Source organism: Mustelus asterias, chromosome 21, assembly GCF_964213995.1.
Source record: "Mustelus asterias chromosome 21, sMusAst1.hap1.1, whole genome shotgun sequence".
Lineage (NCBI taxonomy): Eukaryota > Metazoa > Chordata > Chondrichthyes > Carcharhiniformes > Triakidae > Mustelus > Mustelus asterias.
Window position 1 is genome coordinate 63,870,271 of NC_135821.1, and position 27,216 is coordinate 63,897,486.

Here is a 27,216-nt window from a genome sequence, read left to right on the forward strand (position 1 = left end):
CACCATGGTCTTGGGGATTGCAGGCAGCCTGGCGAATGGCATGGTTACTATCCTCACAGGGTGCTGGATACTTTACCAGCTTCATCCCCCTCATCTCCATCACATGGTGCCTCAGTTAATCTCTGGTATCTTTGAGGTCAGGACTGTGACTCGTTATCCAAACCAACAATTCGATGCAGTTAGAAGCAAGTGTTGAGAGGTGGCACCTTTCACTGTTAAACTGAGACCCTGTGTGACTGTTTCTGGAATTCAGGTAATGTATAATATCCCATGTTGCTTTTCCTGGAGCAGGGGTCAGATACACAGTTAAAGCTCCCTCTAACTGTCCATCAAACTCTCTCAGAGAAGGTAAGGTAACAGTAAAGTCATCATAGTCCCAGATGACCATAGGTTGCTGGTGATCTAACCTGAGGATCACCACACTTCAGGCAAGGGGTAAGATTGAGACCTTCATGACAGGAATTAATCTTGGAATCATTGAATTCCTACAGTGCAGAAGGAGGCTGTTCGGCCCATCGAGCCTGCACCGACAACAATCCCACTCAGGCCCTATCCCTGTCACCCCATGTATTTACCCTGCTATTCCCCTGACACTAAGGGGTAATTTAGCATGGCTATTCCACCTAACATAGACATCTTTGAACTGTGTGAGGAAACGGGAGCACTTGGAGGAAACCCACACAGACACGGGGAGAATGCGCAATCTCCATACAGACACCCAAGGCCGGAATTGAACCCGGGTCCCTGGCACTATGAGGCAGCACTGCTAACCAATGTGCCACTCCACGCTGTTGGCATCAATCTGCATCACAAACCAGCCGTCCAGACAACTGAACTAAACCAACTCCCACCCTCAGAGAAGGTACAGCACAGGTTTGATAGAGAGTAAAGCTCTCTCCTCACTCTCCATCACATTCTCTCAGTGAAGATACAGCACGGGGTTAGAGAGTAAAGCTCTCTCTACATTGTCCATTAACCCTCTCAGTGAAAGTACAGCACAGGGTTAGATACACAGTTAAAGCTTCCTATACATCAGTGGTGTACAACCAGTGGCCTATCCTGTGAAACAATTTTTTAAAACGCATCCCTCAACCAAAGTCACGCAGATTATCGGATCATTATCACAAAGTGTGTGGGATCTTGCTGTGCATAAATCAGTTAACGTGGGGTCCACATGCAGCCCATCTGGGTTCTGAGCGCGGCCCATGAGACATTTTGTTGACCAATGCCCGCACACAAGCTTTCCACATTCCACTGATTTCCATCCAGGTAGTTTTTTTCCTGACGTTATGGATGAATTGATACGCAATTAAAGGCAAGACAAGTGAAGTGTGGTGACACAACATTGACTGTGAGAGCCGTGCGCTCCATCTGTATCCAAAATGTAAATATTTCTTTTGTTTTTATCATTTGAAATTGATGATAGTTGCGGCAACAGTGGCCCCTTTAAGGAGATGATCCTTTCCGGGGTCAGACCCTATGGAGAAGCCGCGTGGGAAGCCAAGCCAATCAGGGGCAAGGCTGTGCATCCTGCGATGGGGAGGAACCTCAGTTGGAGCCAGGGCGGAGAAGAGGGTAGAACTGTGTACTCCAGTTCTGTCAGACCCGTGATTATATATTATTAATAAACCTATTATTACTTGAAGCCACAATGAGTCATTTGTTACTTTGCTACAATAGTTTTATTAATATATGAATGATTAAGTATTTTCTATAACTCATTATGTAACAACATATTTAACCTTATTCATGGGGTCATGGTTAGTGAACAAGCCTGGTTTCAATCTTGTGGGCTACTGAGATGAAGGAGGGCCACTCATGCGGCTCACTCACCAGCCAAGGTTGCCCACCACCGCTTCAAACTGTCCCATCAAACACTGTAAGAGTTTTAACAACACCAGGTTAAAGTCCAACAGATTTATTTGGTAGCAAATACCATTAGCTTTCGGAGCGCTGCTCCTTCATCAGATGGAGTGACCATCAAACACCCCCAGGGCAGGTACAGAACAGGGTTAGATAGAGAATAAAGTTCCCTCTACACAGTCCCATCAAACACTCCCATGACAGGTACAGCACAGGGTTCGATACAGAGTAAAGCTCCCTCTGCACTGTCCCCAGGACAGCTACAGCACGGGGTAAGATACAGAGTAAAGCTCCCTCTGCACTGTCCCCAGGACAGCTACAGCACGGGGTAAGATACAGAGTAAAGCTCCCTCTGCACTGTCCCCAGGGCAGCTACAGCACGGGGAGATTTCATCACGTGATTTACCCCCACACTCCAGCCAATCATTGGGCCACACTGCCACCCTCGTGACACACTGCCTTCCTATACCAATCGCAAAGCAAAAAGACTCACTACCTGATTGGGTGACGACTGTCAGCCAATAACCTTTTCCTCCCGTTTTCAATATTTATATAGAGAAAAGTTCAAAGAAAATGACAACAAAAAGTATATTTTTAATGTCCCGATGATTTTTCTCCCAGTCGCTAACGGCAATGTCCTGGGGATTGATATTCAATTTCTGGAGACTCCAGGCCAATCCTGGAGGGTTGGCAACACTGCTTCACCCTGATAATAAAGATGCAGTGTGATTGAAGGGGCAATGGCCAGAGGGCAGTGCGGGGGGTAGGGAGAGAGAGGGCAGTGTGGGGGCCAGGGGGAGAGAGGACAGTGCGGGGGGCCGGGGGAGACAGGACAGTGCAGGGGGCAGGGGGAGACAGGACAGTGCGGGGGGCCAGGGGGAGAGAGGACAGTGCGGGGGGCAGGGGGAGAGAGGACAGTGCAGGGGGCAGGGGGAGACAGGACAGTGCGGGGGGCCAGGGGGAGAGAGGACAGTACAGGGGGCCGGGGAAGAGAGGACAGTGCGGGGGGCAGGGGGAGACAGGACAGTGCGGGGGGCCAGGGGGAGAGAGGGCAGTGCAGGGGGCAGTGGGAGAGAGGACAGTGCGGGGGGCAGGCGGAGAGAGGACAGTGCGGGGAGCAGGGGAGAGATGACAGCGCAGGGGCAAGGGGAGAGATGACAGCGCGGGGGCAAGGGGAGAGAGGACAGTGCAGGGGGCAGGGGGAGAGAGGGCAGTGCAGGGGGCAGGGGGAGAGAGGGCAGTGCAGGGGGCAGGGGGAGAGAGGGCAGTGCAGGGGGCAGGGGGAGAGAGGGCAGTGCAGGGGGCAGGGGGAGAGAGGACAGTGCAGGGGGCTGGGGAAGAGAGGACAGTGCAGGGGGCAGGGGGAGAGACGGCAGTGCAGGGGGCAGGGGAAGAGAGGGCAGTGCAGGGGGCAGGGGGAGGGCAGTGCAGGGGGCAGGGGGAGGGCAGTGCAGGGGGCAGGGGGAGGGCAGTGCAGGGGGCAGGGGGAGGGCTGTGCAGGGGGCAGGGGGAGAGAGGGCGGGGCGGGGGAGAGAGGACAGTGCAGGGGGCTAGGGGAGAGAGGGAAGTACACAGGGTAGGGGAAAGAGAGAAGGGTCTGGAGATTCTGTCTGACGTGTCTGGGCTCTGTTGCTACCGACTTTGAGACTGTATGGAGTCTCTGACTCCGTGGTTTAGATCTGGGTCTTGTCTCAGTCTCTGGGGATCTTGTCTCTGTGTTTGTTATTTCTGGGGTCTTGTCTCTCTCTGAGGGTCTGTCTCTGGGGTCTTGTCTCTGTGTCTGGGGGGTCTGTCTCTGAGGTCTTGTCTCTGTGTCTGGGGGGCTGTCTCTGGGATCTTGTCCCTGTGTCTGGGGGTCTGTCTCTGGGGTCTTGTCCCTGTGTCTGGAGGTCTGTCTCTGGGATCTTGTCCCTGTGTCTGTGGGTCTGTCTCTGGGGTCTTGTCTGTGTCTGGGGGGCTGTCTCTGGGATCTTGTCCCTGTCTCTGGGGTCTTGTCTCTGTGTCTGGGGAGCTGTCTCTGGGATCTTGTCCCTGTGTCTGGGGGTCTGTCTCTGGGGTCTTGTCCCTATGTTTGGGGGTTTGGTCTCTATCTGGCTGTCTCTGGGTTCCTGATGTGGAGATGCCGGCGTTGGACTGGGGTAAACGCAGTAAGAGTTTTAACAACACCAGGTTAAAGTCCAATAGGTTTATTTGGTAGTTTGCTACCAAAAAAACCTGTTGGACTTTAACCTGGCGTTGTTAAAATTCTTTCTTGGTTCCTGCACAGGCAGTCGCGGGCGGGTCTGTCACCCGGAAGAGGCGGCAGTAACGGGACACGAGGCGGAGTGGGACCGGCACCAGCACCCGGAGCTTGGACTGATTCCCAATCAGAAGCGATGGAGTTCAAATACCCAGAGCCGGAGAGAGAGCTGAGCAGGGTGAGGGGGCATGGGGGAGGGGTGAGGGGGGCATGGGGGAGGGGTGAGGGGGGCATGGGGGAGGGGGCGAGTGATGGGGGGCGGGGGCGGAATTGGGTGCAAAATGTGAGAAGTTCAGAAATGAAACTGAAAGTTGGGCAAGTTTCACTTTCTATTCATTGCACAGACTCAGGGAGCCGGAAAAACTGTTACAAAATTAAACTGTAAATCTAAAACAAAATAAAGAGTAAATGCTGGAAACATTCAGGAGATTGGTCAGTGTTTGGGTGTAAATCCCACCCCAGAAGCTGATGTGAAAGCTCGAACCCCAACCTCTCAGAGTTGTCTCGAAGTTGCTGAAGCGTCTGTGTCTGAGCTGCAGGGTGTGTCTGTGTCTGAGCTGCGGGAGGTGTCTGTGTCTGAGCTGCAGGGTGTGTCTGTGTCTGAGCTGGGGGAGGTGTCTGTGTCTGAGCTGGGGGAGGTGTCTGTGTCTGAGCTGGGAGAGGTGTCTGTGTCTGAGCTGGGGGAGGTGTCTGTCTGAGCTGCGGGAGGTGTCTGAGCTGCGGGAGGTGTCTGTGTCTGAGCTGCGGGAGGTGTCTGTGTCTGAGCTGGGGGAGGTGTCTGTGTCTGAGCTGCGGGAGGTGTCTGTGTCTGAGCTGCGGGAGGTGTCTGTGTCTGAGCTGCGGGAGGTGTCTGTGTCTGAGCTGCGGGAGGTGTCTGTGCCTGAGCTGCGGGAGGGGTCTGTGTCTGAGCTGCTGTCGGTGTCTGTGTCTGAGTTGCTGGAAGTGTCTGTGTCTGAGTTGCTGGAAGTGTCTGTGTCTGAGCTGCGGGAGGTGTCTGTGTCTGAGCTGGGGGAGGTGTCTGTGTCTGAGCTGGGGGAGGTGTCTGTGTCTGAGCTGCGGGAGGTGTCTGTGTCTGAGCTGCGGGAGGTGTCTGTGTCTGAGCTGCGGGAGGTGTCTGTGTCTGGGCTGCAGAGGTGTCTGTGTCTGGGCTGCAGAGGTGTCTGTGTCCGAGCTGCGGGAGGTGTCTGTGTCTGAGCTGCGGAGGTGTCTGTGTCCGGGCTACGGAGGTGTCTGTGTCTGAGCTGCAGGAGGTAGCTGCGTCTGAGCTGCTGGAGGTGTGTGTCCGTGTTGCTGGATGTATCTGTGTCTGAGCTGCTGCAGGTGTCTGTGGCTGAGCTGCTGCAGGTGTCTGTGTCTGAGCTGCTGGAGGTGTCTGTGTCTGAGCTGCTGGAGGTGTCTGCGTCTGAGCTGCTGGTGGTGTCTGTCTGAGCTGCAGGAGGTGTCTGCATCTGAGCTGTGGGAGGTGTCTGTGTCTGAGCTGCAGGAGGTGTCTGTGTCTGAGCTGCTGTAAGTGTCTGTGTCTGAGTTGCTGGAAGTGTCTGTCTGAGCTGCTGGAGGTGCCTGTCTGAGCTGCGGGAGGTGCCTGTCTGAGCTGCGGGAGGTGTCTGTGTCTGAGCTGCTGAAGGTGTCTGTGCCTGAGCTGCGGGAGGTGTCTGTGTCTGAGCTGCTGTCAGTGTCTGTGTTTGAGTTGCTGGAAGTGTCTGTGTCTGAGTTGTTGGAAGTGTCTGTGTCTGAGCTGCGGGAGGTGTCTGTGTCTGAGCTGCGGGAGATGTCTGTGTCTGAGCTGCTGGAGGTGTCTGTGTCTGAGCTGCGGGAGCTGTCTGTGTCTGAGCTGCTGGAAGTGTCTGTGTCCAGTTCCTGAGCTGAATGACATAAAGACATTGTGAAGTTTTTCACCATCAGGAAATGCGTGTGATTCCCAACTGGGTCTGTGCAATCCAAGTTTAATATTAGACTGATAGAGTTTTGTTAGGTGAAGTTTACAGAACCAAGGTGAGTAGATCATAGAATTCCTACAGTGCAGAAGGAGGCTGTCTGGCCCATCGAATCTAATCAACAGTCCTAAAGAGCATCTCACCCAGGCTCACCCTGCCCCATCCTATCCCCATAACCCTGTATATTTACCATGGCTAATCCATCTATCCTACACATCTTTGGAGTGTGGGAGGAAAGTGGAGCACCTGGAGGAAACCCACGCAGACACGGGAAGAACGTGCAAACTCCACACAGACAGTGACGGACCCAGGCCAGAATGAACCCAATTCCCTGGCGCTGTGAGGCAGCAGTGCCACTGCGCTGCCCAGATTAGAGCCATGATCTGATTGAATGATGGATCAGGCGTCAGAGGCTGAATGACTTCCTCCTGTTCCTGTTCTTGCTCCTTCTCTTTCTTGCATGCGTAAAACTTTCCCTTAAATACATCGATACTATTTGTTTTATCCATTCCATTTGACAGCAAGTTTCACCTTCTCACTGCTCTCTGAGCAAATAAATTCATCCAAAATTCTTTATTTAATTATATTAACGCCCCTTCTTCTGGACTGTCCCACAGGTCAAAACAATTTCTCCACATCCATCCCATCTTGGAACCCTCATTTCATCACTCTATCAGATTTCCTCCCTTGATGTCTTATCCCAGTTAGTGCGTTAAATGTTTTTTGTAAATGACCAAGATCCCTATTCCTGATTGTTCCAGGTGGATGATTACCATGGGATTAAAGTTCCTGATCCTTATGCCTGGCTTGAGGATCCCAACAGTGAGCAGACCAAGGTGAGAGCTTACCCAATCCATACTCTCTCTCAGCTATCTTTATCAATCCTCTTGTGCAGGTGATATTTGCACATCTGTAGACTGTACAGGATGTACATGATGTTTTGAATATATATTATCTGTGAGCACAAATGGTGTGTAGAGTATCTGATGTGTATTGTATATGTGGTGTGTAGAGCACATAAAGTCAGTATAGTATATTTGGTGCAGAGGGTATTTATGATGCCTACTTATCTTTTCTTTGGCCTGGTCCAGAAGCTGGTTTAATGTAGAAGCCTCTACATTTGCCCAGCAACATGCCTCTGACCAGCCTCAAGTGTCATAGAGATGTACAGCATGGAAACAGGTCCTTCGGCCCAACTTCTCCATGCCGACCAAGTTTCCTAAACTGAACTAGCCCCATTTGCCTGCATTTGGCCCATATCCCTCTAAACCTTTCCCTATCTATGTACTTGTCCAAATGTATTTTAAATGTTGTAATTATACCCTCCTCTACCACCTCCTTTGGCAGCTCATCTCATATCCGCACCACCCTCTGTGTGAAAAAGTTGCCCCTCAGGCTCCTTTTAAGTCTTTCCCCACTCACCTTAAATCTATGTCCTCTAGTTTTGGACTCCCCTACTCTGGGGAAAAGCTCTTGGCTATTCACCTTGTCGATGCCCCTCATGGTTTTATAAACCTCTATAAGAATCACCCCCTCATCCTCCTCCGCTCCAGGGAAAAAAGTCCCAGCCTATCCAGTCTCTCCTTATAATTCAAACCTTCCAGTCCCGGCAACATCCTTGTGTCATTCTATTTCTCACATCAGTCAGATTTTGTTTTTGTGATCTGCTCCTCTCTGCTTTTCAGGCATTTGTCGAAGCCCAGAACAAGCTAACGATGCCATTCCTGGAACAGTGTAGAGTCAGGGACAGACTCAAGGAGCGGATGACCGAGCTGTTTGACTACCCCAAGTATAGCTGTCCTTGCAGAAAAGGCAAACGGTGAGTGTCCTACCGAGGGCTCGTCAGCCCTGGAGGTGATTGAATTGGCAACACTTTTACTTCCTTGGTCAACCTGAGGATTGTAAGCAATGCTGGAGCGAGCACCCGATGGGTTCTGATAGTGTAGTGGTTGTGTTACTGAGCTTGTAATCCAGAAAATATGAGTTCAAGTCCCAGCACTGGCAGCTTACACATTTGATTTGATTTGATTTATTATTGTCACATGTATTAGTATACAGTGAAAAGTATTGTTTTTTGCGCACTATACAAACAAAACACACCGTTCATAGAGAAGGAAACGAGAGAGTGCAGAATGTAGTGTTACAGTCATAGCTAGGGTGTAGAGAAAGATCAACTTAGTGCAAGGTAGGTCCATTCAAAAGTCTGATGGCAGCAGGGAAGAAGCTATTCTTGAGTCAGTTGGTACGTGACCTCAGACTTTTGTATCTTTTTCCTGGCGGAAGAAGGTGGAAGAGAGAGTGTCCGGGGTGTGTGGGGTCCTTGGTTACGCTGGCAGCTTCAGCTGAATTCAACTTTTAAAAATCTCAGCTGTAGAAGTGATACATGAAACTGTCAGGTTGATGTTTAAAAACCAAACTAGTTCTTCAATGTCCTTCAAGAAAGGAAACCTGCTGTTCTTACCCAGTCTGTACCTGTATGTAACTCTGTCCCAAGCTAACATCATTTTCTCTTAACTGTCTTCTGAATTGGCCGAGTAAGAGGTGGTCGTATCAAACTATATAAATGATTGCAGTGGTTTGAACAGAAGGTTCAAAGGGCGGCACGGTAGCACAGTGGCTAGCACTGCTCCCTCACAGCACCAGGGACCCGGGTTCAATTCCAGCCTCGGGTGACTGTCTGTGTGGGCTTCCTCCGGGTGCCCCGGTTTCCTCCCACAGTCCGAAAGACGTGCTGGTTAGGTGCATTGGCCATGCTAAATTGCCCCTTAGTGTCAGGGGGACTAGCAAGGTAAATGCGTAGGTGCTACGGGGATAGGGCCTAGGTGGGATAGTTGTCGGTGCAGGCTCGATGGGCCAAATGGCCTCCTGCATTGTAGGGATTCTATGATTCTGTTCTAAAATTCAGCACCATCCTTTTAGGGAGATTAGAGATGGGCAATAAATGCTGACTTTGGACAGCAATGTCCACATCTTTAGAAACAATTAAAAATAATACATTTGGCAGTGGACATTGTAAGCAGGTTAATGGTGCCAATCTCTGTGATTTAACAAAGAACAAAGAACAATACAGCACAGGAACAGGCCCTTCAGCCCTCCAAGCCCGTGCCACTCCCTGGTCCAAACTAGACCATTCTTTTGTATCCCTCCATTCCCACTCCGTTCATGTGGCTATCTAGATAAGTCTTATTAAACGTTCCCAGTGTGTCCGCCTCCACCACCTTGCCCGGCAGCGCATTCCAGGCCCCCACCACCCTCTGTGTAAAATACGTCCTTCTGATATCCATGTTTAAACCCCCCCCCCCCCCTCACCTTGAACCTATGACCCCTCGTGAACGTCACCACCGACCTGGGAAAAAGCTTCCCACCGTTCACCCTATCTATGCCTTTCATAATTTTATACACCTCTAATAGGTCTCCCCTCATCCTCCATCTTTCCAGTGAGAACAACCCCAGTTTACCCAATCTCTCCTCATAATTAAGCCCTTCCGTACCAAGCAACATCCTGGTATGGAAGGGCTTTTCTGAAAAAAAGCACGTGGTTACCTGTTGTATTCCTCCCCCAACGTTGTACCACAGTGTCAGCCTAGATTGCGTGTTTAATTACATAGACTTGTAGAAAGACTTACAGCACAGAGAGAGGCCATTTGGCCCGTCTGTCCATGTTGACTGAGAAAGAGTTATCCGACCTAATCTGACTCTCCAGCCCCACGTGTGCATGTCCCAGTGTTGTATGGAATGGAACTTGAACTCGCATCTTATGGACGCAGAGGACAGACCGTGACCCATTGAGCCACAGCTGACAACTAAGATGAGTTAAGGACAGGACCAAGCTCCGCTGACATGTCCTATGCAACCAAAGAGCGTATCCAGTCCTGTGCTCTCGGTTCATAGGTAATGAATGAACCTGGGTGCGGGGCAGAAGCAAAGACGGAAAATTAACAGGTAAGATTGTTCTCGAGATGTAGTCAGGCCTTGCTGAGTGTCAAGTTGCTGTTTTTCAGGTATTTTTACTTCCACAACTCTGGGCTGCAGAACCAGTCCGTGTTGTATGTCCAGGATTCCCTGGATGGAGAGGCTCACGTGTTTCTGGATCCCAACAAGCTATCTGAGGATGGGACCGTGGCCTTGAAGAGTAGGTGGAATTATAGTCCTACCGCGGAATTTTGTTCTCCTTCGGGACCAGGGGATCAATATTTTAAATCAAACTTCAAATTTGCTAGGTTAGGTGGATTGGCCATGCTAAATTGCCCCCTGCTGTCCCAGGATGTGTGGGTTTGGGTGGATTAGTGGGGTAAATATGTGGGGTTACGCGGACCTGGGTAGGATGTTCTGTCGAAGAGTCGGTGCAGACTCAATGGGCCGAATGGCCGTCTTCTCCACTGTAGGGATTCTGTGATTGAATATTGGTGGTTGGTGGGAGTTGGGAGTGTAATCATGATTTTTCGAAGCTGCATTGGCAACAGTCACTCACCAGGTAGAGTGCTGATTTCAGCTCTGGGCACTGAGGATATCTTCACCTTGGAGGAGTTGAAAACGAGGGCACATTCTTAAGAATGGAATCAGGGTATTCAGGGTTAAAACCAGGAAGTGCTTGTTCACAAAAAGGGTAGTGAAAATTCAAAACTTGCTTCCTTCCCCCAAAAGGATGTGGAAGCTGGGTGTCAATTAGAACTTTCCAAACTGACCAGTGGATACTTGTTGGGTAAAAATATCAAGAGATACGGAGCAAAGGCAGCCACATTGTTGAGGTGAGGCCTGGTGGCTGAAAGACTTCCTCCACTTCCTGTTCTCTGGATGTAGTTGACATTGGTTGAAGATTTGAGGTGTTAATGAGGTGAGGAATTTACGATCTGTATTGGCTGCACTTGAAGCCTTGTCTCCAGCACAGAGCCTGGCAAATTCCACCACTCTTGAAGGGTCCACATTCACTTTGGACTTTTGTACAAAACTCCCTTTGAGGTCAATGGGAAAGAAAGGCATGCTGGGTGTAAACTGGAATGCCCACTAACCGCTGCGTGTTTCCCATGATTGGCCAACACCAGTTTATTCTCTTTGTGGCAGCTGGGAGGTCATAACCTGTGGTTTTGAAATGATGTCAATCCAGTATATTTTCATTGAAAGAATTGTCATTTAGTGGGGCAGAAAGGGTTAAGGGGTTACGTAATTGGGGTGTTCAGTTTTGAGGGGTTTAGCTGGAGCAAGCAGGGAGATACAGTTAACCTAGCATGAGGGTCAGTAACCAGGGGCGATAGATTTTAAAGTAGAGAGGAACTGAGGAGAAATCTCTTCACTTAAAGTGCTATTCGGATCTGGAACGCACTATTCGGATCTGGAACGCACTATTCGGATCTGGAACGCACTATTCGGATCTGGAACGCACTATTCAGATCTGGAACGCACTATTCGGATCTGGAACACACTATTCGGATCTGGAACGCACTATTCGGATCTGGAACGCACTATTCGGATCTGGAACGCACTATTCGGATCTGGAACGCACTATTCGGATCTGATTTGACTTTGATTTGATTTATTATTGTCACGTGTTAGTGTACAGTAAAAAGTATTGTTTCTTGCGCACTATACAGATAAAGCATACCGTTCATAGAGAAGGAAAGGAGAGAGTGCAGAATGTAGTGTTACAGTCATAGTTAGGGTGTAGAGAAAGATCAGCTTCATGCAAGGTAAGTCCATTCAAAAGTCTGATGGCAGCAGGGAAGAAGCTGTTCTTGAGTCGGTTGGTACGTGACCTCAGACTTTTGAATCTTTTTCCAGGTGAAAGAAGGTTGAAGACAGAATGTCCGGGGTCCATGGGGTCCTTAATTATGCTGGCTGCTTTGCCGAGGCAGCGGGAAGTGTAGACAGAGTCAATGGATGGGAGGCTGGTTTGCGCGATGGATTGGGCTACATTCATGACCTTTTGTAGTTTCTTGCGGTCTTGGACAGAGCAGGAGCCATGCCAAGCTGTGATACAACCAGAAAGAATGCTTTCTATGGTGCATCTGTAAAAGTTGGTGAGAGTCGTAGCGGACATGCCAGATATCTGGAAGGCACTATCTGAACAGGTGTTGGAATCTAATTCCAAAAAATTTCAAAAGGCAATAATTGGAAATGTATTTAAAGAAAATTATTTGGCAGGATTATAGGGAAAAGACTGAGACTAAATTGAACAGCTCTTTCAAAGAGTTAGCACAGGCATGATGGGCTAAATGGCCTCCTTCAGCACTGTAAGATTCTACAATTTTACCCCATATTTAGTTAACCTGAGATTTATAAATTTTGCTCAGGAAGGGTGTTAAGGATCACAGAACCAACAAATGATGTTAAGGTTTACGTCAGCCATGATCTAATGGACTGACAGAACAGGCTGGAGGGGCTGAATGGCCTACTCCTTTTCCTATGATGAAGTGAAACCCTGTTGCCCCAGGGAGATGAGTAATTTTCCAAAACTCTTGATAGTATTTAGACCAATCAACAGCAGGCCTGACCTCTGGTTTGTTCACCTAGTGTTGGCATTCTCTGATGACGATGAGTACTTGGCGTACGGACTCAGTAAGAGTGGTTCCGACTGGATCACGATCAAATTCCTGAAGGTCGAGGGTCCTGAAGATCTGCCAGACACCCTGGAAAAGGTGAAGTTCAGCTGCCTGTCCTGGACCCACGATGGGAAAGGTGTCTTCTATAACCGCTACCCAGAGCAAGAGGGCAGCACGGACGGTATGGAACGGGGTTGGGGTTGTGGGGAAAATGTGCGATGGTTACCCAATGAAACTCCGGTATAACAAACAATGATAACCTGCATTTACATGGTACCTTTAATGCTGTAAAATGTCCCAGTGTATTTCACAAGGGCCATTATCGAACTTGAAACTCAACAGCCAATTTGCAAACAATAGACACTGGAGAACTCCCCTATTCTTCAGGAGACATTGGGCATCAATTTAATATCTTAGGCGACGCACCCTCAGTACTGCAGTGAAGTGTCAGCACAGATTTTGAACTTGAAGCCCTGATTTAAATGACCAACCTAAAGATATAAGGAGACAGAGCCTTTTAACACAGCATTTAGCTATGAACCTTGATATATCTTTACATGGTTCAGTGTTCAATTTTCTTTCCTTGTTCCTGTGCAGCATTTAGGGAGAATTGGACTATGTTACAGGCACTATATAAATGCAACTTGCGAAGACTACATGTGGCGGTAGTCACCATATGCCCCAGCAACACTGACTGCACCATGACATCAACAAATAGTAAACAGCACCTTTCTCAGAGAAAAATTACCCACATGAAAATGGCTTTTCACATTTCTCAGGTGAAATGTTAAACCAAGGCTCCGTGTGTCCTGTCAGGTGGATGTAAAAGATCCACGGCACTATTCGAAGAAAAGAGGGGAAGTTATCCTTGATGTCCTGGCCAATATTTATTCCTCAATCGACATCACAAACACAAATGGTCTGGCCATTATCACGTTTCTGTTATCATTCTCAAATTGGTTGCCATGTTTCTGACATTACAACAATGACTAGGGCAGCACAGTGGTACAGTGGTTAGCACTGCTGCCTCACAGCGCCAGGGACCCAGGTTCAATTCCCAGCTTGGGTCACTGTCTGTGCAGAGTCTGAATGTTCTCCCCGTGTCCGCATGGGTTTCCACCGGGTGCTCCAGTTTCCTCCCGCAGTCCGAAAGACGTGCTAGTTAGGCGCATTAGCCATGCTAAATTCTCCCTCAGTGTACCCAAACAGGCGCTGGAGTGTGGCAACTAGGGGATTTTCACAGTAATTCATTGCAGTGTTAATGTAAGCCTACTTGTGACTAATAAATAAACTTTATACTTCTAAAATACTTCATCATTGGCTGTAAGGTGCTTTTGGACACGCTGAAGTCATGAAAGGTGCTTTATAAATCCAAACACTTTCTGTTTTTAATCCTTGTTACTCATTATTATTTTCTTCATGCCTGTTTCCTGCACCATTCCTGCTCTTTCCTTTCAATCTTTGTAAATCTCCCAACTCTGTTGTATTTGTTTTTATTCTATCTTATCTTTCCTTCCGATCAGCCTTCACACATCTCTAAGCTAAGGAGATCCATATGAATCTTTCCTCAATGCATCTTGTTCTCCGCCCTGCACAGTGTTTGAGTTGAGTTCAATGTGCGACTTACGAAAGATGCATCTTTTCCAGGCACTGAAACGACAACTAACCTCCACCAGAAACTCTACTACCATGTGCTTGGCACTGAGCAGTCGCAGGATATCCTGTGTGCAGAATTCCCAGATAATCCCAAGTGGACAAGTGGAGCCAAGGTAAGTTATTGATGTTGCCAATATGTCAGCTTGGCTCATAGAGTTAAAGAGATATACAGCATGGAAACAGGCCCTTCGGCCCAACTCATCTATGTCGACCAGGTTTCCTAAACTGAAATAGTCCCATTTGCCTGTGTTTAGCCCATATCCCTCCAAACTGTTCCTATCCACGTACCTGTCCAAATGTCTTTTTAAATGTTGTAATTGTACCCGCCTCTACCACCTCCTCTGGCAGCACATTCCATATAAGCACCACCCTCTGTGTGAAAAAGTTGTCCCTCTCTATCCCCTCTCACCTTAAACCTATTCCCTCTAGTTTTGGACTCCCCTACCCTGGGGAAAAGACCTTGGCTATTCACCTTATCTATGCCCCCCATGATTTTATAAACCTCTATAAGGTCACCCTTCATTCTCCTGCACTCCCGGGAAGAAAGTCCCAGCCTATCCAGCCTTTCCTTACGATTCAAACTTTCCAGTCCTGGTAACATCCTTATAAGTCTTTTATTTCACCCTTTCCCGTTAAATAACATCCTTTCCATAGCAGGACAACCAGAATTGTATGCAATACCCCAAATGTGGCCTTACCAATGTCTTGTACAATTGCAACATAACGTCCCAACTCAATGCTCTGACCAATGAGGGCAAGTGTGCCAGACACCTTCTTCACCATCCTGCCCACCTGTGACGCCGCTTTCCAGGAACTATGTACCTGCATCTCTAGGTCTCTCTGTTCGACAATGCTCCCCAAGGCCTGATCTTTAACTGAGTAAGTCCAGGCCTGGTTTGTCTTACCAAAATGCAACACCTCGCATTTATCTGAATTAAACTCCATCTGCCATACCTCGGCCCTGTTAATCAAGATCCCATTGTAGTCTTAGATAACCTTCCTCATTTTCCACTCCACCACCAATTTTGGTGTCATCCGCAAACTTACTAACCACGCCTCCTAAATTCTCATCTAAATTATTGATATAGATGACAAACAACAGTGAACCCAGCACCAATTCCTGCGGCACACTGCTGGTCACAGGCCTCCAGTCTGAAAAACAGCCCAACTGCCGACTACCGTCACCCTCTGTCTCCTACCAGCAAGCCAATTTTGTATCCAACTGACTAGTTCTCCCTGGATCCCGTGTGATCCAGCCTTACTGACCAGTTTACCATGTGGTACCCTTGTCGAAGGCTTTGCTGAAGTTTTTCCTTTATACTGTCACTGCTCAGGACTCTCAATATAAGATATTCACAAATGAATTCCAACAGTGCTGCCTTTACCCAGAGAGTGATTAGAATATGGAACTCGCTGCTACATTAAGTGGTTGAGGTGAGTTGCTTTGATACAGTTGAGGGGAAACAAGATGTTGTACCTGAGGGGGAGAGAGGAGAGGCCGAAATGAAGAGGTTTGTCAGCAATATGAATCCTAGCGCACCTGTTTGGCTGAATGACCTGTTTCTGAGCTGTACATTCAGTGTAATTATTTACCGAATTATTGTGGGATGTTGCTGTGAGCAAATTGGCTGCCATTAAATTATTCTGAATTGTTTGGTTTGGGCCCCAAACGTTCCTCCCTACTCCAGGGGAACGGTTAGGAAATCCCTGGACAATTTCAAAGGAGGTATTACGGGATGCCATCCATTTCCCCTCCGTGTTACAGCCAGAGGACTAGGAATGTTCAGTCTGCTCCAATGGACTCTGATTATTTCCTGTTGGAACAGTTGACTCCTCGAACAGTTTTTAACTCTGTTTCTTTTTGTGTAGGTTTCTGATGATGGTCGATATGTAGGCTTGTATATTTGTGAAGGCTGTCAGCCCAAGAACCGGGTCTGGTACTGTGATCTACATCAGCTGCCAAATGGCATAACCGGTAAGTACCTGCTATTGCCAGACACTGGCCAGGCTACCGAGCCATCAAAGAGCGAAAGTCAGCTGATGCAGCGAAATCCCATCTGTGCCGCACTGACTTCTGCCCTCATTGCAACAGTTGGTTCTCCACTATTGTGAAAATTCAGGCCCTAGTGGTGTTCAAATCCCTCCTGACCTCAGTCCTCCTTACCTCTGTAACCTCCTCCAGCTCGACCACCCTCCAAGATAACTGCGCCCTCCAAATTCTGGCATCTCGTACATCCCTGAGCTTCATTGCCTCACAATTGGTAGCCATAATCTTCAGCTGTTTAGGCCCAATGTTCTGGAATCCTCCCTCATCCTTTCCGCCTCACAACCTTGATTTGATATGATTTATTATTGTCATGTGTATTGGAATACAGTGAAAAGTATTGTTTCTTGTACGCTATACAGACAAAACATACCATTCATAGAGTACATAGGGGAGAAGGAAAGGAGAGGGTGCAGAATGTAGTGTTACAGTCATAGCTAGGGTATAGAGAAAGATGATCGCTTCTTGGCCTTTTGGCTAAGATCAAGTGTAGTATCGACATGCTGTGTCTGGTTTAAGTCATTAGGTTACATTTTAGCTTCATTTGAAGCAATTTTTAAAAGCGGCATCTCGGCCTTTTGGCTAAGATGCAAATGAGATCAAGCCTTGGAGGAGGAGCTCTGCCTACTCCAATCAGCTTGGATCATGTAGATCAAGCCCAAGACAGGAGGTGAGAGCCCTGTTTTGTCAGCTTGGACCGGGAATGTCTCAACTTGTTGAGATTCTGAATTTGATTTGATTTGATTGAATTGGAATAAAAACAAAAAAAAAAGGTGGAAGAGAGTATGTCCAGGGTGCGTGGAGCAATTGATTATGCTGGCTGCTTTTCCGAGGTAGTGGGAAGTGTAGACAGAGTCAATGGATGGGAGGCTGGTTTGCGTGACGGACTGGGCTATGTTCACAACCCTTTGTCATTTCTTGCGGTCTTGGACAGAGCACGAGCCTTTACAAAGCTCTGATACAACCAGAAAGAATGCTTTCTATGGTGCAAGTTGGTAAGAGTTGTAGCAAACATGCCAAATTTCCTTAGCCTCTCTCCTCTCCTTGAAGATGCTCCTTAAAACCTATATCTTTGATCAAGGTTTTGGACGCCTATCCTAATATTTTCTCCTTTGATTTACTGTCAAGTTCTGATTAATAATACTCCTATAAAATGCCTTGGGATGTTTTGTTTTGTGGGAGGTGGGATAGCTGCTTAAAAATAATGGGTCACCCATTTAAAACTGAGATGAGGTGAATTCTTTTCACTCAGAAAGTTTTGAATCTTTGGAACTCTCCTCCTGAAAAGGTGGTGGAAGGAGAGTCTATGAATATTTTGAAGGTGGGGGTGAATAGATTGTTGGTAAGCAAGGGGGGGGGGAGGTGGTGATAGGTTATCGGGGGATAGGTGAAGTGTAGATTGGAGGTTCCTTTCAGATCAGCCTTGATCTTATTAAATGGCAGGACAGGCTCGAGGGGCTGAATGGCCTACTCCTGCTCCTTGCTTGATGGTTGCTGTTGTTTATTATAATTTGATTGTTTTCACACCTCCTGGCATAATTTTGACAGGCCTCTTGCCCTGGGTTAAACTGATTGATAACTTTGACGCTGAGTACAACTACATCACGAATGAAGGACCTGTGTTCTCATTCCGAACTAACTTGGATGCCCCTCGCTACCAAGTCCTCAACATCAACCTGGAGCAGCCGGATCCTTCACAATGGAAACAGCTGATTCCCCAGCACCCAAAAGATGTCTTGGGTAAGACAATTCCCATCACCTTTCCACAGCAGTACGTATTGGTTGAACCTTTGTAACCTTATCAAATGGCGTGTCTCTGCATTTCAGATTGGGCAACCTGTGTCAATTATAAATTCCTGGTCATGAATTACTTAAAGGACGTGAAGGACGTCCTCCAGCTGTACGACCTCGCCACCGGAACCTTCCTCAAGGACCTTCCGCTGGATGTTGGCAGCATCGGTGGATGTAGCGGACGGAAGAAGAACACAGAAATCTTCTACCAGTTCACCTCCTACTTAACCCCAGGTACAATTCACAAAGAGGTTGATTGTACAGAGATACACAAAATAGTAAAAGTAATATCATAGAACATTACAGTGCAGTACAGGCCCTTCGGCCCTCGATGTTGCGCCAACCAGTGGTACCAATCTAAAGCCCCTCTAATCTACACTATTCCAATATCATCCATATGTTTATCCAATAACCACTTGAACGCTCTCAACGTTGACGAGTCCACCACTGCTGCAGGCAGGGCATTCCATGCCCTTACTACTCTCTGAGTAAAGAACCTACCTCTAACATCTGTCCTATATCTCGCACCCCTCAATTTAAAGCTATGTCCCCTCGTGCTAGCCAACACCATCCGAGGAAAAAGGCTCTCACTATCCACCCTATCTAATCCTTTGATCATCTTGTATGCCTCTATTAAGTCACCTCTTTACCTTCTTCTCTCTAACGAAAACAACCTCAAGCCCCTCAGCCTTTCCTCATACGATTTTCCCACCATACCAGGCAACATCCTGGTAAATCTCCTCTGCACCCTTTCCAACACTTCCACATCTTTCCTATAATGCGGCGACCAGAACTGTACGCAATACTCCAAATGCGGCCGCACCAGAGTTTTGTACAGTTGCAGCATGACCTCCTGGCTCCGAAACTCAATCCCTCTACCAATAAAAGCTAACACATCGTACACCTTCTTAACAACCCTATCAGCCTGGGTGCCAACTTTCAGGGATCTATGCACATGGACACCCAGATCCCTCTGTTCATCCACACTACCAAGTATCTTACCATTAGCCCAGTACTCTGTATTCCTGTTACTCCTTCCAAAGTGAATCACCTCACATTTTTCCACATTAAACTCCATTTGCCACCTCTCAGCCCAGCTCTGCAGCTTACCTATGTCCCTCTGTAACCTGCCACTTCCCTCTGCACTGTCTACAACTCCACCGACTTTAGTGTCATCCGCAAATTTCCTAATCCATCCTTCCACGCCCTCATCCAAGTCATTAATAAAAATGACAAACAGCAGTGGCCCTAAAACAGATCCTTGCGGTACACCACTAGTAACTGAACTCCAGGATGAATATTTCCCATCAACCACCACCCTTTGTTTTCTTACAGCTAGCCAATTCCTGATCCAAACCACTAAATCACCCTCAATCCCATGTGTCCGTATTTTCTGCAAAAGCTTACCATGGGGAACCTTATCAAACGCTTTGCTGAAATCCATATACACCACATCAACCGCTTTACCCTCATCCACCTCTTTGGTCACCTTCTGAAAGAACTCAATAAGGTTTGTGAGGCACGACCTACCCTTCACAAAACCGTGCTGACTATCCCGAATCAAATTATTCCTTTCCAGGTGATTATAAATCCTATCTCTTATAATCCTTTCCAATACTTTGCCCACAACAGAAGTAAGGCTCACTGGTCTATAATTACCAGGGTTGTCTCTACTCCCCTTCTTGAACAAGGGGACAACATTTGCTATCCTCCAGTCTTCTGGCACTGTTCCTGTAGACAATGACGACACAAAGATCAAAGCCAAAGGCTCTTCAATCTCCTCTCTAGCCTCCCAGAGAATCCTAGGATAAATCCTATCAGGCCCAGGGGACTTATCTATTTTTACCCTTTCCAGAATTGCTAACACCTCCTCCTTATGAACATCAATCCCATCCAGTCCAACAGCCTGCATCTCGGTACTCTCCTCAACAACACTGTCCCTCTCCAGTGTGAATACCGACGAAAAAATATTCATTTAGTGCCTCTCCTATCTCTTCAGACTCCACGCACAACTTCCCACTCCTGTCCTTGACTGGCCCTAATCTTACCCGAGTCATTCTTTTACTCCTGACATACCTATAGAAAGCTTTAGGGTTTTCCTTGATCCTACCCGCCAAAGACTTCTCATGTCCCCTCCTGGCTCTTCTTAACTCTTTCTTTAGGTCCTTCCTGGCTAACTTGTAACTCTCAAGCGCCCTAACTGAGCCTTCACGTCTCATCTTAACATAAGTCTCCTTCTTCCTCTTCACAAGAGATTCAACCTCCTTCGTAAAGCACGGTTCCCTCACACGTCTGCTTCCTCCCTGCCTGACAGGTACATATCATGGGCTCTTAAGGCCACTAAATAAAAGAAAACCATGTCTAGAAGAATAGAATTGAAATTAATCTTGAATTGGTTCATGGTTAGACCTCACTTGTCGCACTGGGCACAGTTTTGTAAAATGAATACAGAAGCGTTGATAAAAGTACAAAATAAATGACCAGGATAATGCCAGACCCCAGAGATTGTAACTATCCGAAACAATTGAACAAGCTGAGACTCTTCTCTCAAAGAGAGAAGACCAAGAGATGATCTGAAAGAGGTCCTTAAGGTTATGAAAGGGTAAACATAGAGAAGGTATTTCCACTTGTGGGAGAAATCAAATCTCGGGGCCAAAGGTATAAAATAGTCACTAATAAGTCCAGCAGGGGGTTCTGGAGAAATATATTTATTCAGATAGTGGTGAGAATGTGGAACTTGATACCAGAAGATGTAAATGAGGTGAATGGGGAGATGGTGGAGTAATGCTGGTAATGTCACTGGACTAGTAATCCAGAGGCCTAGGCTAATGCTCTGGGACATGGGTTCAAATCCCACCACGGCAGCTGGTGGAATTTAAATTCATTAAATAAATCTGGAATATAAAGCCTGTCTCAGTAATGCTGATGTGGAGATGCCGGCGTTGGACTGGGGTAAACACAGTAAGAAGTCTCACAACACCAGGTTAAAGTCCAACAGGTTTATTTGGTAGCACAAGCCACTAGCTTTCGGAGCGCTGCTCCTTCGTCAGGTGAGTGGGAGTTCTGTTCACAAACAGCGCATATAAAGACACAAACTCAATTTACAAAATAATGGTTGGAATGCGAGTCTTTACAGGTAATCAAGTCTCAAAGGTACAGACAATGTGAGTGGAGAGAGCGTTAAGCAGAGGTTAAAGAGATGTGTATTGTCTCCAGACAGGACAGTTAGTGAGATTTTGCAAGCCCAGGCAAGTCATGGGGGGTTATAGATAGTGTGACTTGAACCCAAGATCCCGGTTGAGGCCAGCCTCATGTTTGCGGAACTTAGCTATCAGTCTCTGCTCAGCGACTCTGCGCTGTCGTGTGTCGTGAAGGCTGCCATGGAGAACACTTACCCGAAGATCAGAGGCCGAATGCCCGTGACCGCTGAAGTGCTCCCCAACAGGAAGAGAACACTCTTGCCTGGTGATTGTCGAGCGGTGTTCATTCATCCGCTGTCGTAGCGTCTGCATGGTGTCCCCAATGTACCATGCCTCGGGACATCCTTTCCTGCAGCGTATCAGGTAGACAATGTTGGCCGAGTTGCAAGAGTATGTACCGTGTACCTGGTGGATGGTGTTCTCACGTGAGATGATGGCATCCGTGTCGATGATCCGGCACGTCTTGCAGAGGTTGCTGTGGCAGGGTTGTGTGGTGTCGTAGTCCTGAAGGCTGGGTAGTTTGCTGCGGACAATGGTCTGTTTGAGGTTGTGCGGTTGTTTGAAGGCAAGAAATGGGGATGTGGGGATGGCCTTGGCGAGATGTTCGTCTTCATCAATGACATGTTGAAGGCTCCGGAGAAGATGTCGTAGCTTCTCCACTCCGGAGAAGTACTGGACGACGAAGGGTACTCTGTCCGCCGTCTCCCGTGTTTGTCTTCTGAGGAGGTCGCTGCGGTTTTTCGCTGTGGCGCGTCGGAACTGTCGATCGATGAGTTGAGCGCCGTATCCTGTTCTTATGAGGGCACCTTTCAGCATCTGGAGGTGTCTGTTGCGACCCTCCTCATCTGAGCAGATCCTGTGTATATGGAGGGCTTGTCCATAGGGGATGGCTTCTTTAACGTGTTTAGGGTGGAAGCTGGAGAAGTAGAGCATCGTGAGGTTATCCGTGGGCTTGCGATACAGTGAAGTGCTGAGGTGACCGTCCTTGATCGAGATGCGTGTGTCGAAGAATGCAACCAATTCCGGAGAGTAGTCCATGGTGAGTCTGATGGTGGGATGTAACTTGTTGATGTCATCATATAGTTGAGTCGCTGAGCAGAGACTGATAGCCAAGTTCCGCACACATGAGGACGGCCTCAACCGGGATCTTGGGTTCATGTCACACTATCTGTAATCCCCACAACTTGCCTGGGCTTGCAAAATCTCACTAACTGTCCTGTCTGGAGACAATACACCTCTCTTTAATCTGTGCTTAACGCCCTCTCCACTCACATTGTCTGTACCTTTGAAACTTGATTACCTGTAAAGACTCGCATTCCAACCATTATTTGTAAATTGAGTTTGTGTCTTTATATGCCCTGTTTGTGAACAGAACTCCCGCTCACCTGACGAAGGGGCAGCAAGCGCTCCGAAAGCTAGTGGCTTTTGCGACCAAATAAACCTGTTGGACAATAATCTGGTGTTTTGAGACTTCTTACTCAGTAATGCTGATCATGGCAACTATCATTGATTGCCATGAAAACTAATACCCTTGAGGGAAGGAAATCTGCTATCCTTATCCAGTGTTGCGAAGAATTAAACTTTGTAGAGGAGCCTCTGCCTTGCTCACGAACCTGTTGCACTAGCTTCAGCCACACCTGCTCCCAACCACCTTCCCCTCTCCCACCCTGTCCAGGACAACAGGAAAACATCCTGTCGATGCTCTAGGGACCCAATGTGAATATTTATAGAAGAACCCCACCGACTTCAAAAGGACAACACTGCTGTGTACAAGTTAACATTGCAGTTAGCAGGAACGGGCGGGGGGGTGGTGTCAGGCTCCCACTCCATTTTAATATTTCTGACATTTAATACCCCCCCCCCCCCCCCCCTCCCCGGAGCATATCCCAATTTTAGAATCCATAGAATCCCTACAGTGCAGAAGGAGGCCATTCAGCCCATCACATCTGCACCGACCACAATCCCACCCAGGCCCTATTTCCGTAACCCCACATATTTACCCTGCTAATCCCCCTGACAGTAGAGTCAATTTACCATGGCCAATCAACTTAACCCGCACATCTTTGGACTGCGGGAGGAAACCGGAGCACCCTGAGGAAACCCACGCAGACACGGGGACAACGTGCAAACTCCACACAGACAGTGACCCAAGCCTAGGATTGAATATGGGACCCTGGCGCTGTGAGGCAGCAGTGCTAACCACTGTACTAACCGCTTAGGTCAGGGAGGATGGATTTTGAAGCCTGTTGCCCGGGCTGACATTGGACAGTAATGCTCCAAAAATCCCTGGCAAAATCTAACCATTCCATCCTGTCCCATCATCACTCTGACCCTGATAATCCTCCCTCACAGCTATTTAAAGTACAGGGTCTTCTAATGTACGTCACTATATTGTCATTTTAACTGAGTGAATAAGGACTCTCATTTCTGCAGTAATTTCCATTACCTCAGGGCGCCCCCAAAGCACTTGGTAACTCAGAAAATCCTTTTGAAGCACAGCCATTGATGTAATGTAGGAAATGCATAGAATAATATAGCACAGAAGGAGGCCATTTGGCCCATCAAGTCTGCACCTGCTCTTTCTAAGAGCAATCCAGTTAGTCCCACTCAGTCGCTCGTTCCCCATTTCCCTGCATTCTCTTTCTCCTTCAAGTATTTATCCAATTCCTTTTGGAAGGATATATCTGAATCTTTATCCAAATTCTAACCGTTTGTTACATTAAAAAGTTGTTCCCCATGTTGCCTCTGGGTCTTTTGCCTATCACCTTAACTCTCTGCCTTCTGGCTATTGACTGTTCAACCACTGTCTTTATCAACTACCTCTTAATGATCTGTGGAGCAGCACGGTGGCACAGTAGTCAGCACTGTTGCCTCAAAGCGCCAGGGACCCGGGTTCAATTCTGACCTCGGGTCACTGTCTGTGAGGAGTTTGCACATTCTCCCCATGTCTGCGTGGGTTTCCTCCGGGTGCTCTGGTTTCCTCACACAGTCCGAAAGATATGCAGGTTAGGTTGATTGGCCATGGTAAATTGCCCCTTAGTTTCGGGGGATTAGCAGGGTAAATATGTGGGGTTACGGGGACAGGACCTAAGTGGGATTGTTGTCAGTACAGGCTCGATATGGTCTCCTCCTGCAGGGATTCTGTGATTCTATGATATCTACAATCCTCCATTCCGGCCATTCTTTATTTTAGTCACTTCTTCATTGGTGCCTACATGGATTGCTTTGCTCAGATTAAGAGCTTTGTGCTTTCAATATAAAACTTAATGTAAAATTTTGCCATATATAGCTACTCTTTACTACAAACCTATTAATTAACCCTTTCTCATTGCACAAGACTAGTTCTAAAATAATTCCATACAGCAGCAGCAACATCCCAGAAACAGTAATACAGTAAATGGCCTATTAAGTTGATGTTGGTTGAAGGGTGAATATTGGCCAGGACACTAGGAAATGGTCTTCAAATTGTGCCACGGGATATATTACATCCACCTGATAGGGCGGATGGGACCTCATCCAAATAATGGTACCTCCAACAGTGCAGTTCTCCCTCTTCACTACGCTGGAAATGTCAGCCTAGAATTTGTTCTCAAGTTTCCAGAGCGGGATTCGAACCCACAACTTTCTGACTCAGGGGGAACTTGCTGCTCACTGCTGCAGCAGTGTTTGTCTTTGTGGGTTTGGGAGAAGCCAGAGAATCATCGATGACCACATAGCATCCCTACTGTGCAGAAAGAGGCCATTCGGCCCATCTGTGCCGGCCACAATCGCACCCAGGCCCTATCCCCATAACCCTACTTATTTACCCTGCTAACCCCCTGACACTAAGGGGCAATTTACTATGGCCGATCAACCTAACCTGCATATCTTTGGACTGTGGGAGGAAACCGGAGCACCCGGAAGAAAGCCACGCAGACACAAAGAGAATGTGCAAACTCCACGCAAACAGTTACCCAAGCTGGGAATCAAACCTGGGCCCCTGGCACTGTGAGGCAGCAGTGCTAACCACTGTGCACCCCGAAAACAAATATTCATAAAAGCAAAAGTGAATTTGATTTGATTTATTATTGTCACATATATTGGGATACAGTGAAAAGTATTGTTTCTTGCGAGCTATACAGACAAAGCATCCTGTTCATAGAGTACATAGGGGAGAAGGAAAGGAGAGGGTGCAGAATATAGTGTTGCACTCACAGGGTGTAGAGAAAGATCAGCTTAATATATGGTCAGTCCATTCAAACGTCTGATGGCAGCAGGGGAGAAGCTGTTCTATAGTTGGTTGGTATATGTTCTTTTTCCTTATGGAAGAAGGTGGAAGAGAGAATGTCCAAGATGCGAGGGGTCCTTGGTTAATCTAGGTACTTTTCCGAGACAGCGGGAAGTGTAGACGGAGTTGATGGACAAAATGGGTGACCAAGCAGGTTGTGAAACAAGGACTGTGATACTTGTTCACACTTGATTTTGCATTCTCTCCCAGGAATCATCTACCACTGTGACCTGTCTAAAGAGACCCTGGAACCCAAGGTCTTCAGGGAGGTGGAGATCAAAGGATTCAACTTTTCTGACTATCAGATCGTTCAGGTGAGACACTAACATAAGGAGATTGAAAAAAAGAACAGGGTACCTGAGATAAGAAGGGAAGATGTTGTCTGGGTAAAGCAGGTCTGTTTGCGTTGAGTGGGCTAACCAGGGTGCAGCCTGATGAAGGGGTTCCAGTTTAAAAAGCAGCCTTCAGATAGCCACAAACCTGCTGAAATTCTTCAGCAATTGCATTTGTAAATATTGATAGCATTGATAAGTTTGAATTGAATTCATTCTTCTAAGTTTTGTGGGTGTCCAGTTTGTATCAAGGAGCTAGCTTCTATAGGGAGTCTTTCACATCACAAAGACATGCTCATAGGGTAGAAAGGATTTGAATTTATATAGCGCCTTTCACAATCAAGATGTTCCAAAGTGCTTTATGACCAATGATGTATTGAAGTGTAGCCACTGTTGTCATGCAGGAAATGTCGCAGCCAATGTACACACAGCAAGCTCCAACAAACAACAATGCGATAGCGACTGGGTCCATCTGTTTTTTGTGATATTGATTGAGAGATAACCATTGGCCAGTGCACTGGGGAGAGTTTGCCTTCAGAGATCAGTATGTGATTTATCCTTTGAAACACATTGTCACAACTTAGAGCCAATGAACACAGCGGTTTCATGGCAGACCCAGACTCGGGAATTCTCTCACTGATATGATAGCCAAGGGACTCACCTGGCCCGAGGAACTAATTCAGAGAAACCCCTTCAGCTCAATCCTTAAGCAGCTTAATGATTTGATTCACTTTCTACCCCACTGTCATGGCAGCAATGGGACTCAGTGTCCCTGGGTCAGGAAGGGATAGAATCAGCCAGGTTTCCTGTTTCTGCTCACTGGCCATTAGTCTCCTCGGGGGGAGGAATGAGCTGGGTGAAGACAGGTTTGAGCTCAGCCATGATTCCCCCTGTCAGCGGGGGTGGGGGGGCATTTTGATGAGAATGTAAAGCTGGTGATATCAGAGAGGCAGTGCTCCCCAACTTCCTGTTCATTTGAGTGGGTTTGCATCCAAAGGATGATCAAGAGTAGCACGGTGGCGCAGCGGTTAGCATTGCTGCCTCACAGCGCCAGGGACCTGGGTTCAATTCCGGCCTTGGGTCACTCTCTGTGTAGAGTCTGCTCGTTCTCCCCATGCCTGCGTGGATTTCCTCCGGGCGCTCTGGTTTCCTCCCACACTCCAAAGATGTGCAGGTTAGGTGGATTGGCTATGCTAAATTACCCCATAGTTTGGTTAGAGGGATTAGTGGAGTAAATCCATAGGGTTACGGGACTAGGTAGGATGCTCTGTTGGAGGGTCGGTGCAGACTAAATGGGCCAAATGGCCTCCTTCTGCACTGTAGCGATTCTATGACAGTGTGGGAAAGACTGTGC

General features: G+C 47.7%; 1 protein-coding gene and 1 non-coding gene across 3 annotated transcripts in view; both read left to right on the top strand.

Moving 5' to 3' along the window:
• The first annotated feature begins 4,159 nt into the window (after positions 1–4,159).
• LOC144509339 (prolyl endopeptidase-like) overlaps positions 4,160–27,216 on the top strand; it is a 33,086-nt gene continuing 10,029 nt past the window's right edge. The window contains exons 1-10 of one of the 2 annotated variants that reach the window (XM_078238020.1): positions 4,160–4,280; positions 6,798–6,872; positions 7,722–7,855; positions 10,038–10,168; positions 12,544–12,753; positions 14,220–14,341; positions 16,098–16,203; positions 17,821–18,012; positions 18,100–18,297; positions 25,741–25,844. In XM_078238020.1, coding sequence (XP_078094146.1) covers positions 4,239–4,280; positions 6,798–6,872; positions 7,722–7,855; positions 10,038–10,168; positions 12,544–12,753; positions 14,220–14,341; positions 16,098–16,203; positions 17,821–18,012; positions 18,100–18,297; positions 25,741–25,844 — 1,314 coding nt within the window. In that variant the 5' untranslated portion in view covers positions 4,160–4,238. Of the gene's footprint in view, positions 4,281–5,692; positions 6,095–6,797; positions 6,873–7,721; positions 7,856–10,037; positions 10,169–12,543; positions 12,754–14,219; positions 14,342–16,097; positions 16,204–17,820; positions 18,013–18,099; positions 18,298–25,740; positions 25,845–27,216 lie in introns of those variants that run through there. The other variant, XM_078238021.1, reaches the window with a different exon arrangement.
• Positions 16,730–16,928, top strand: LOC144509601 (U2 spliceosomal RNA). The gene has a single exon (XR_013500511.1). It is a non-coding gene; the product is annotated as a U2 spliceosomal RNA (small nuclear RNA).